We start from the raw sequence: 12,878 nt of genomic DNA on the forward strand, positions 1-12,878 counted from the left end.
ATACAATGGAATACTACTCAGCCATAAAAATGACAACATAATGCCATTTGCAGCAACATGGATGCTCCTGGAGAATGTCATTTTAAGTGAAGTAAGCCAGAAAGAGAAAGAAAAATACCATAAGTGGAATCTAAAAAAAAAGAAGGAGAAGGAGAAGGAGAAAACGATGACGATGACGACGACGACGACGATGATGACATCGTATGAACTTAAATATAGAACAGAAACAGACTCACAGACTCATAGATGTAGAATACAAACTTGTGGTTGCCAGGGGGGAGGTGGGTGGGAAGGGACAGACTGGGAGTTTGAGATTTGTAGATACTGAAAGGTATATATAGAATAGATAAACAAGTTTATACTGTATAGCACAGGGAAATAAATTCAAGATCTTGTAGTAGCTCACAGTGAAAAAGAATATGAAAATGAATATATGTGTATTCATGTATGACTGAAAAATTGTGCTGTACACCAGAAATTGACACAACATTGCCAATTTTTTGACTATAAACACTGTTATTTTGACATATTGTCATTTTATTGACTATAACTTGATAAAAAAAACGTTAAAAAAAATGATGTGCCCAGATAAAATAACCAGTAATTGCAGAAATATGACTCAAATCCATGTCTGACCCTTAGATTCACTCTTTTAACTGCTGTTTCCCAAAGTGGTTTCTCTAAAACATTAGCCCAATAAGATGCTCCCTGATATAAGATGCTATGGTCAAATTGGTCTATTAGCCTTTGTCTCAGAATCACAATGAACATTAGCCCATTAAAGTCACTGACAAGTCCTGTAAAAATGACACCTACTCATTAGTGTTCCACAGAAAAATATTTTTTCCCAAATATTTATTAACATCTTGTGACAAGATCCCCTTTAAGAAGACGAATTTAGACTCAGTATGTATAACACTAGGTTAGTGTTATACTGCAAGCTCTAGCCCACGTCAGAATCATCTGGAGGCCCCCACCCAAGTTTCTGAGTCAGCAGCTCTGTGGTGGAATCTAAGAACCTGCATTTCTAATGCATCCCTAGATGATGCTGATGTTACTGGTCCAGGAACCACACTTCGAGGAACGCTGAACTTGATGCTGGAAAAATAAAGACTAAGAAAAAAGTGCTGGGTTGGCATAATGGAAAAAGGAATAGCATTACACTTTTTTAAAATGTACATTAAAATCTTGCAAATGTACATTATAACAAGCAAACAGAAAATGTGTATATTAAGTGCAGGGATAAAGTGAGAATATCAGAAGAAAAGGCAGGTGAAGAGAAAAGCCCACTCTCTTTGGGAAAATAAAAGAGAAGAAAAGCAATATAAAGGCTGATCAGTCTTCATAATGGATTTTTATTTTTAATAGTCAAACACATTACCAGATCTAGGTAAATCGTATAGGGATAGACTAGTTGATTATGTATCAGGCACACTCTGTTTCTGAGCATCATGGGTATCGTCTCCAACCTTCCAACCACCGAGAGATAAGCTTTATTATCTTCCTTTTGGGGACAAGATTTATACAGAGTATAAATCATTGTGATGAGACAGTACTGGGCTGGGTGCTGTGAATGTTCTTTGGTGAAACACTTCAGATGTCTCTGGCTTTCCTTTCCTTATCTTTAGAAAGATACAGAATAACTCGGTGATTTCTAAAGCCACCCCAATTTTCAAATTCTAACCTCCCATAATTCTAAGAAGTCAAACTGACATATTCTGAAGATTCTCAGACTGACTTCAAGGAGCAGGGCTGTCTAAGTCACCAAATCAAGCTGTTGACTAGAGCTCTCCAAGGGAAATGATTAAAGGCATCATCTACTTCTGTAAGTATGATACAGAATTAAATAGGAAAATGGAGAAAACTTCCCAAGGAAAGAAATTATGAAAAGTGACAGTAAACAAGAAAGGTATTGGTAATGCTCACTTGACAATAATCCTTTTATTTCTGCTAACCTTATCACTTTCAGCCATTAACTGCCTTGAAGTATCTAGCAAGACTGGTTCGATCAGGATTGATGGCAGTGTTTCCCGAACTTGTGTGCACACTGGAACCACCTATGGAGCTTCCCTAAAATATGGATGCCTGTGTCTAAACCCCAGAGAATGTAATTAAACTGATGCGGGGTGTGTGCTGGACTATGGAATTGTCAGTAAATAGCCAGCTGATAATAATGCATAGACATGCTTGCCAAATGCAGATTTATAGGGCTCTTTCCTGTGATTACATTGATAATGATACCCTCTGCTATTGACCAAATTGTGTTCCCCACAAGCTCATTTGTTGAAGCCCCTACCCCCATGTGACTATACTGAAGACAGGGCCTTTAAGGATGTGATTAAAGTTAAATGAGATCATAAGAGTGGAGGCCTCCAAAGCAATACAGAAGGGAAAGAATGAAGCTGGAGGAGTAACCCTCCCAGACTTCAGACAACACTACAGAGCTACAGTAATCAAAACAGTGTGGTACTGGCACAAAAACAGACATATGGATCAATGGAACAGAATAGAGAGCCCAGAAATAAACCCACAGACCTATGGTCAATAAATCTGTGACAAAGGAGGCAAGAATATACAATGGAGAAAAGATAGTCTTTTCAGCAAGTGGTACTGGGAAAGCTGGACAACTACATGTAAATCAATGAAGTTAGAACACTCCCTCACACCATCCACAAAAATAAACTCAAAATGGCTTAAAGACTTAAATATAAGACAAGACACTATAAACCTCTTAGAAGAAAACACAGGCAAAACGTTTTTGTAACATAAATATTAGCAATGTTCTCCTAAGGCAGTCTACCCAGGCAATAGAAATAAAAGCAAAAATTAACAAATGGAACCTAATTAAACTTATGAGCTTTTGCACAGCAAAGGAAGCCACAAGCAAAACAAAACGACAACCTACGCAACAGGAGAAAATATTTGCAAATGATACAACTGACAAGGGCTTAATTTCCAGAATATATAGACAGCTCATACACCTTAATAACAAAAAAACAAACAACCTAATCCAAAAATGGGCAGAAGACCTAAACATTTCTCCAGTGAAGACATATAAATGGCCAATAGGCACATGAAAAAATGCTCAATATCACTAATTATCAGAGAAATGCAAATCAAAACTACAATGAGGTATCACATTGCACTAGTCAGAATAGCCATCATTAAAATGTCCACAAATGATAAATGCTGAAGAGAGTGTGGAGAAAAGGGAAACCACCTACACTGTTGGTGGGAATCTGGTTTGGTGTAGCTATTAAGGAAAATAGTATTGAGATTCCTTAAAAAACTGAAAACAGACTTACTCTATGACCCAACAATCCCACTCCTGGGCACGTATCTGAAGGAAACGCTAATTTGAAAAGATACATGTACCCCAGTATTCATAGCAGCACTATTTACAATAGCCAAGACATGGGAACAACCTAAATGTCCATCGACAGATGCCTGGATAAAGAAGTTTGGTGTATATATGTGTTTACACACACACACACACACACACACACACACACACACACACACACACACAGGAGTACTACTCAGCCATAAAAAAGAATAAAACAATGCCATTTGCAGCAACATGGATGCTCCTGGAGAATGTCATTCTAAGTGAAGTAAGTCAGAAAGAGAAAGAAAAATACCATATGAGATCGCTCATATGTGGAATCTAAAAACAAATGAACAAACAAACAAAGCATAAATACAGAACAGAAATAGACTCATAGACATAGCATATAGACTTGTGGTTGCCAGGGGGGTGGGGGGTGGGAAGAGATAGAATGGGATTTCAAAATTGTAGAATAGATAAACAAGATTATACTGCATAGCATAGGGAAATATATACAAGATCTTATGGTAGCTCACAGAGAAAGGAATGTGACAATGAATATACATATGTTCATGTATAATTGAAAAATTGTGCTCTACACTGGAATATGACACAACATTGTAAAATGATTATAAATCAATAAAAAAAGTTAAAAAATAAATAAACTACTATATATATAATAGATAAATAACAAAGTCCTACTGTATAGCACAGGGAACTATATTCAATATCTTATAGTAACCTATAATGAAAAAGAATATGAAAACAAATATATGTATGAGTAGAACATTATGCTGTACACCAGAAATTGACAGAACACTGTAAACTGACTATACTTCAATGAAAAAAAAGAATGGAGGCCTGGTCTAACAGCCATGGTGCCATTCTAAGAAGAGGAGGAGACACCAGGACTGTCCACCATGTGAGGACCCAGAAAGGAAGCAGTCATCTGCAAGCCAGGAAGAGAGCTCTCACCAGTAACCAAATTGGGTGGTGCCCTGATCTTGGATTTCTCAGCCTCCAGAGCTGTGAGAAAATAAATTACTGTTGTTTAAACAGCCATTGGCATATGTTATGGCATCCTGAGCTGTTTCACCCATCTTCTCTGTCTCTGATCCACCCCAATTCCTGCCCCCAGTGTTAGGAAAGCACACTGAGGCCAGAGGAGCCAGACCAGGATCAGGTTCAAATTAGGCACTAAACGTCTTTGAGCTTCAGTTTTTCCATCTTCATAGGAAGGATATTAATTCCTGTCTCCCACATTTGGAGGGACTCCAATGAGCTCATGTTTGTGAAACTGCCTTGTAAACGTAAGGCTCCGTAGATGAATGAGCTGCATCTGGTGCCTGCCCCCTTCTCTTCCTCAACCAGCCTCCCCTTCCAGCCTCTTCTCGATCTCTCATTTCTGTCCCTTCCTCCAAGTCACCTATCCAGTATGTTTTCTCACCATCCAGTCGCCAGTCATTTGACTTCACTCCAATTTCCTCACTGTCCCAGCATAGTTCTCCTTTAGAATAGATACGCTGGCAACAAATGCACATTTCCTCTATCTTGAAATGTCTTCATTTTGTCTTCATTCTGGAGGGCTATTTTTGCTGGATATAAAATTCTGTATTCACAGTTCTTTTCTTTCAGCACTTTAAAGAAAAAATGTTGTTCTATTGTCATCTGGCCTCCATGGTCTCTGATGAGAAATCTATAGTCATTTCAATAATTGTTCCTTTCTTTTTTTTATAAATTATTTTTTCCTTTTTTTGTTTATTTTTTATTTTAATCATTAAAAAAAAGTTTGAGATGGGGAGGTAATTAGGTTTGTTTATTTATTTTAGTGGAAGTACTAGGGGTTGAATTCAGGACCTCGTGCATGCTAAGCACATGCTGTACCACTGAGCTATATCCTCCCCTCCATTCTTTTCTTTTGTAACACATGGTTTTTCTCTAGCTGCTTCAAGACTGTTTCTTTACCTTTTGCTTTCAGCAGTTTGATTATGATGTGTCTGAGTGGGGTTTAAAATCTGTAAAGTCATGTCTTTTACCAATTTGGGAAATTTTAGGCCATTATTTGCCTAATTTTTTTTTTCCTGAATGAATCTCTTTCTACTTTGCTTCTTGAATTCCAATGAAACAAATGCTAGACCTTAACTATTACAATTTACTTTTGTTCCTCAAGTCTCCATGGCTCTGCTCGTTTTTTTTTTTTTTTTTTTTTTACAATCTCTTTTCTGTCTTCAGATCATGCAATTAATCTACCTTCAAGTTCACTGGCCCTTCCCTCTCTCCTCTTCTCTCTGCTATTAAGCCCATTCAGTAAATCTTTTCAAAATTCAGATACTATATTTACTTCTAGAACATCTTTCTGTTTTTTCTTTTTCATCTCCATTTCTCTGCTGAGAATGTCTATCTGCTCAAGTTGTTTACCTCTGTCCCGTGGAGTACAGGGATAATAGCTGCTTTAATGCCTTTGATAATTGCAACACCTGTCAATTTCAAGTTGGCATCTGTCATCTTTTTCTTTAAATACTCACACCTCCCTGTTCTCTGTTAACATTGCATAATTTTGGATTATATCCTAAAAAGTTTCAGTATCATGTTAGAGTTTAGACTCTAAGTCTAGTGTAATTCTCAGTAGGACTCTTAATTTTTTTAAAGCAGGTGATCAATGTGCTAGGCTCAGAGTGTAAGCATCTCGCCTCCTGTGAGCAGTGGTTCTAATCTCAGTTTAGAGTCCAAAGCCTTCGCTCTCCTGTTTTGGGTCTTTCCCCTCCATGTACAGCTTAGGGGAGAGCCTGGGGCTTATGCAGTTCCTGTAGTTAAAATCAGAGAACCCCTTTCTCCAGCTCTTTTCTCTGAGGTTACCCCCACATGCTGGCCAACAGGGCTTCTCTTCTCGAACCCTCCACCCCAAAAGACAGGGCTTCTCTTTAATTTCAGCTGTCTGATGGAAGCAACCTAAATGTCCACTGACAGATAACTGGATATATACAAGGAACTACAACTCAGCCATAAAAAGAATGCAATCATGCCATTTGCAGCAACATGGATGGATCTGGAGATTATCACACTAAGTGAAGTAAGTCAGACAGAGAAAGACAAGTATCATATGATATCAATTATATGTGGAATCTAAAAAAATGACACAAATGAACTTATTCACAAAACAGAAAGAGACTCACAGACAGAAAACAAACGTATGGTTACCAAAGGGGAAAGGGAGTGGGAGGGATAAATTAGGAGTCTGGGATTAGCAGATACAAACTACTAACTATATATAAAGTAGATAAACAACAAGGTCCTACTGCAGAACACAGGGAACTACATCCAATACTTTATAATAACCTATAATGAAAAAGAATATATATATGTGTGTGTGTGTATAATTGAATCACTCTGCTGTGCACCAGAAACTAACACAACATTGTAAATCAACTACACTTCAATAAAAAATAATTTTAGCTGTCTAGCCTTCCACTCAGCTCCAAACTGGTGCCCACCTTCAGAGCAGAACCATGACAGAAAAGAGGGAGAAAAAAATGAGGATATTTTCCACCATCTTTGACACACAAAGGCCCCTTTATTCTAGTTTTTCTGCCCAGAAATATGGGGCCCCTATCACGTTTTAGCCACCTGCCCCACTGCCACCATGCAGCTCCAGGCCTGGGGCTCCGCCCCAAGCCAAAAGAGAACAAAGCAAACGGGAAAGTCACGGCCCTTCACAGTATCTGCTTTCACTTCTCAGAGTTGCTTTTTGTGTTTTGTCCGGAGTTTTCCGCTGTCATCACTGGGAGAGACCAAGTGGGCTCACTCCGTCCAGAGGCCAAAGCAGGATGAGTTCTTCTCGACCGCACCAGCTGTTTCATCATGCTTAGGTTTATTTTTCCTTTTCATACATCTTCTCTCTCCTGTCTAAATTTTTTGTACTTCCTCTATCCTCAGTTCTTGTTTTCCATCACTTTGCTGACTGTATTCTACAGCTGTATCTACAATTATACCCGCATCTAATATATACATAGTATATATAATACATAACATGTAATCTACATTGTATATGTGTGAATGAGGTACACATACATGCATAGCATTTTACACACACACTGCACACCATACATGTATAATATTTTATTGTATAACTACACCCACATTTATTTACCATATCTGTTGTTGGGCATTTTTGTTCCCACTCTGAGCCCACTACAAATGGTTCTGTTATGGACATTCTGGTACCTGACTCTTTGTGAATACATATTTTTCTGTGGGGTATATACATTGGCTAAAATTAGTGGGTCAGAGGATCTGCATATTTTCAGCTCTAGGAGGTACCTGGGCATATTTATTTTTACAATAATGTCTCCCAGGATTTTGGTACACAGCAGAGATTGAGCAGAAAGCTGCCCTAGAACCTCCTATGGCTGCCTCTTCCCCATCTCCTGTTTTCTCTCTAGCTGTCGGTCCATGGCCATTTCACCAGGCAGCCTAGAAGCCCCCCTCAGCCTTCACAGAGATCTCAGAACCACCGCAGCACTGTCCTCTCCAGGCTCCGGGGAGCTGGGGCTCAGCCGGGAGCCGGCATCTCAGACCAGGAAAGCCCTCATCACTAAGGGAGACAGCAGCCCCCAGGTGTTCAGACTCTGTAGACTGGTCCCCTCAGCTCCCCGCCTCCATGAGAGAGCAGGGCTCCTCCTGCCCCCACAGGACCTGCAGTCCTATCGTACCCCCTATCACATTCTGTTCCTTGTCCCCACACCGGGCATTTATATCTCATTCTGGTTTTGCCAACACCAGTGTCTCCCCCTTTGGCCCTTCAGACATTTTACCTCCTTTGCCCCTTGTTTTGGGGACCCCTGTAGCCCTAGATGATAAGCCCCTCTATTCTACCATCTCCATTGTCCCCGTGTGTTCTCACCGCTCACCCTCTACAGGGGAAAATCCAAACAAAGGCACTTCAGGATCGTCAACTCTACTGCGTCAAGGTTACCTTTTTTATCTTGCTGTCTGTTGTCTGCTGCAGCTGTGAGTTCTTCTGAATGTGCCTCGTCCTTGTCTTTCATCAGCTCCCCAGGAGGTGAAAGCATGTACCACCTCTGGATCAGATCAGTGCTGGTCCCAGAACCATTCCTACGACTGTCCCCTAATTCAGAGAGCTGCTGCTGCTGCTGCTGCTGCTGCTGGGACCCGAATTCACCCAAAGGCTCCCAGTGCTCCGTCTCTATTTCATACACCTCAGGAATGAGGCTGAGGTGACAGAGAAAAGCGATGAGATATATGTTAGCCAAGCCCCTTGCAGGATTCAGCGTAAACACAGCCAGGTAACAGAACAGGAATCAGTCTGATGCGCATGATTTGAATAGTCCAGATGCAGTTTGTGGATGAAACTTGACTGAGGGGCATTTGTTTTTTTAATATTCCAAGACATTTGTGTCAGTGGCTTAGGGCTCCAAACTGATGTTACCTTCATCACTGACTGCTTATTGAGTACTTAGGGTTGGACTTTGCAAAATCAAACTTAAAAGAGTCTTTCCTGCCAGTGTTCACAGGGATTCCATTTTAGAAACAGCAAATGTTTTTGTTGCTTCTTTGTGAGTTTTTCTTTTGCATCTGTTTCTTTTGCTCTAACATTGTTACATCTAACCTTTGACCTTAGAAGTTTTCTGTTGTGGCAGGACCCCATATTTGAACAATATCATATATCTACTAATAAGTATTAAGAAGGGCTTCTTTTTCCATAAAAGCTACAGACATGGAAATACTGTTCTTTCTAATACGAATCATTCTGTCTGCTAGTAACACCAGATCTGTGCTGTTGTCACAAATCAGGAGCATTTAACACACACATACACACACACACACCTCACCCCACAGCCAAACTTGCATCTCAAAAACTAAAATGCCATTTATTTCAACTGATCGTCTTAAGGACCGTTTCTGGCTGTAGTCCCACCCGAGCTGTGAATACGTGTCAACTCACAACACAGTGTTTTCTGTGCCATCATCCTCTGAGTGGGGAGCAGTGACGTTAACACACCGGGGTCTCAGATCTGCAGGGGGATACGTGTTGATGGCGCCTGGAGAGAGAGTGGGCTGGTTAGTCTAAACATTACCCTTCCTCATTTGGACTATCACTCAAAGTCAGGTCATCTTCCCCTGTGGCTGGAGGTGTTTTTTAGAGCAAATTAATCCTATAAGGGACTCAGCCAAGCAGGCAGCCTCTGATGCTGCAATACCTCCTTGGCCAAGCCAACGAGACCCAGCAGCGATGGGGTCCAGAATTCTCCCCCTCTGCGTGTCACCAGCTTGTGATACAATTCCAGGATCTCTCTGAATCTCTTCTATCATCTGTTTCTCTCCCTTTAAAAGGAGGATCTTTCTGAAGACAGTATTAGCCATTGAAATTGACTACCCGATTTATCTCGCGGTTGGAAGAAGGCACTTTCTTTTTGCAAGTGACAAGCTTGCTACTAAATATAAATCCAGACTTCCAAGATTTCTGAGGGTTCCGTGAGCCCTGGGCTACGTGAGGGCTGGAAAATCTGCATCCCTGGGACTCCCCGCTGAACTTGCTGGGGCTGCAGACCACTGCTCGGTGTGGCCTCTGCCGCATCCTGATTCCCAGCAGAGGCCAGGCCGCGCTTGATGCTGTGGGCTCTCAGGTTTGCTACTGTAACCGTGTCTGCAATTACAACTTAGGGACAGTGGTGGGCAGCCTCGCTCAAATCCCCACTGTAGAAAAACAACCTTACAGCCCTTGCCTGGCTGTCCCTGAGCCAGCTGTCTGAGACGGAGTCTCTAGGAGAGATTCCTGTCCATGGCTCTTAAGAACTGAATTCAGAACCAAAACTGACAAGATAAAATAGAAATCTTTGGAGCAGGCGGGGGGACTGGGGGACAGTGTTTACTGCAGCGGTCTACACCTCGTTAAGGCGTTAGTGACTGAAGTGTAGCTTAATGAACGAGGGCAGGGCTCTGAGCTCAGGATGCCTGGGGTTAAGCCTACAATTTGCCAGCTCTTAACTGTGCGCTTTCGTGCCATTTATTTAATGTCTCTGAACCTCAGTTTTCTCACTTGTAAAGTGGGGATGCTAATACTTTCCTGTGATGGATGGGTACAGCTCAGCAGGAGAGTGCAGGCCTAAGTATGCACGAGGTCCTGGGGTCAGTCCCTAGTACCTTCATTAAAAAAAAATTGTAAATCAACTACACCTCAATAAAACTATTTTTAAACTTAATACCTCCCTTTGAGGGCTGTCCTGAGGATTAAATGATACCATAATCGAAAAAGCTTGGCACATAGTAAACACTCACAGATTAGGGTTAAAAGACACCTTTCACTTTCTGGCAAAGACCTTGACAGGACAGCAGCAAAGGTCAAGGTCACTAAGACCTGGGATTTTTCTCTGTGGTTTTCTCATTGCCTTCTAGACTGCACCACTCTTGACCCAAGTGGGGATCGTGGATTAGATCCCACTAGTGAATTAGACACAGAGACATTGAATCTATTGCAAATGCAATAGAAGAGGAAAACTTCAACGACTTACGTCTGATTGAATGAACAAACGGCTTGACAAATTTGACGATATAGTCCAAGTCTGGCTTGTGGGACCGGCCAAGCTGGACCAAGTGATGATCCAGTGGGTGGCTGGCTAATTCTTCTAGCTCCTTGTCGTCATGCACAGGACCAAAGGAAAACACAAATATGGAGTAGCCCTGACACTTGGCACTCAGAGACACATTTCTTAAAACTTCCTTGTCTAAAGGGTTGGTTTCACCAGCAGATATGACAAAGATCACTTTGTTTTTCCTGAGGTTGGGGGTTCCTACAAAAACATTGTCCACTGTCCACTGTAGGGCCTGGCCAATAAAAGCATCTCCATTGAGCTGCTGGAGAGAGTCTTGGAGATGCTGTTTCATTTGGTGTCTACTGTTGTAAGTGACCAAATCGAATTCCAGGTAGACGGGGCATTCTTCAGTGTTGGGCATGTAGCCTGGAGGAGAGTAGGTCAGGACTGCTACCCTGTCTCCCAGCATGGAGATCAGTGGGTCTGGGGCCACGTGGAAGTAATCAAGCACCGAGGTTACAAACGCTTTCACATCCTTAAACTCATCCTTTCCTACTCTTTGGGAAGCATCTATGAGGAAGGCCACATCCATGTAATATTCTTGAAGAGAGGCAGTGCTAGGTTCATAAGCAAGACCTGGTTCTTCTTTTCTGCCATGGTTTTCATGTCCTGCAACAGAATAACTCAAGTCACTGTTTTTAGTAGAAGGATAAACTTGGAACTCCTAGCCAAGGATGGCAGATACACAGCATGGGGTGTCTTCATGCTTCCTTCATGCTTCCTTCCCACACCTGCGGCAGATCACTAGAATACAATAGAGAGCCCAGAAATAAGCCCGCACACTTATGGTCAATTAATCCATGACAAGAATATACAACAGGGAAAGGAGTTTCTTCAATAAGTGGTGCTGGGAGAACTGAACAGCTACATGTGAAACAATGAAATTAGAACATTTTCTCATTCCATATGCTAAAATAAACTCAAAATGGATTAAAGACCTAAATGTAAGACCAGAAACCATTAGACTCCTAGAAGAAAACATAAGAAAACAGTCTTTCATGTAAATTGTAGCAATAATTTTTTTGGATCTGGCTCCTGGGTAAAGGAAACAAAAGCAAAAATTAACAAATGGAACCTAATTTAACTTAAAAGCCTTTGCACACCAAAGGAAACCATTGATAAAACAAAAAGCCTACTGATGGGGAGAATATATTTACAAATTATATGTTTCACAAAGGGTCAATATCCACATGAGATAAACAGCTCATAAAACTCAATATCAAAACAAACGAACAAACAACTCAATCAAAAAATGGGAAGAAGACCTGAATAGACCTTTTTACAAAAAAGACATACAGATGGCCAACAGGCACAAGGAAGGATGCTCAACATTGCTAATCATCAGAGAAATGCAAATCAAAACCACAATGAGATATCACCTCACACCTGTGAGAATGGCTATTGTCAGAAAGTCTACAAATAAGAATGTTGGTGAAGATGTGGAGAAAATAGAACTCAAGAACATTGTTGGTGGGAATATACATGGGTGCAGTCACTGTGAAAAACAGTATGGAGGTTTCTCAGAAAACTAGAAACAGAACTAGCAAAGGATCCAGCAATTCCATTCCTGGGTATGTATCCAATGAAAACAAAGACACTAATTGGAAATTATACACTCCAGCGTTCATAGCAGCACTATTTACAATAGGTAAGATATGGAAGCAAACTAAATGTCTGTCAACTGATGATTCGATAAAGAAGATGTGGCCCATACACGATGGAATACTATTCAGCCATAAAAAAGAGTGGGAACTTGCCATTTGCAACAACATGGATGGACCTAGAGGGTATTATTATGCTTAGTGAGATAAGTCAGACAGAGAAAGACAAATACTCTGTGTTTTCATTTTTATGTGGAATCTAAAAAATAAAACAAATGAATAAATATAACAAACCAGAAAGAGAGTCACAGATATAGAGAACAAACTAGTGGTGACCAG

General features: G+C 40.8%; 1 protein-coding gene across 1 annotated transcript in view; it reads right to left on the bottom strand.

Annotated features, from left to right (window-relative positions):
• The window catches only part of COL6A5 (collagen type VI alpha 5 chain), a 116,997-nt gene that overhangs the window by 7,770 nt on the left and 96,349 nt on the right, over positions 1-12,878 (bottom strand). Inside the window, exons 38-40 of the mRNA XM_064490805.1 lie at positions 10,858-11,547; positions 9,291-9,387; positions 8,301-8,557 (exon numbers count right to left, since the gene is read on the bottom strand). Coding sequence (XP_064346875.1) covers positions 8,301-8,557; positions 9,291-9,387; positions 10,858-11,547 — 1,044 coding nt within the window. The remainder of the gene's footprint in view (positions 1-8,300; positions 8,558-9,290; positions 9,388-10,857; positions 11,548-12,878) is intronic.

This window comes from Camelus dromedarius, chromosome 2 (genome assembly GCF_036321535.1).
Source record: "Camelus dromedarius isolate mCamDro1 chromosome 2, mCamDro1.pat, whole genome shotgun sequence".
Lineage (NCBI taxonomy): Eukaryota > Metazoa > Chordata > Mammalia > Artiodactyla > Camelidae > Camelus > Camelus dromedarius.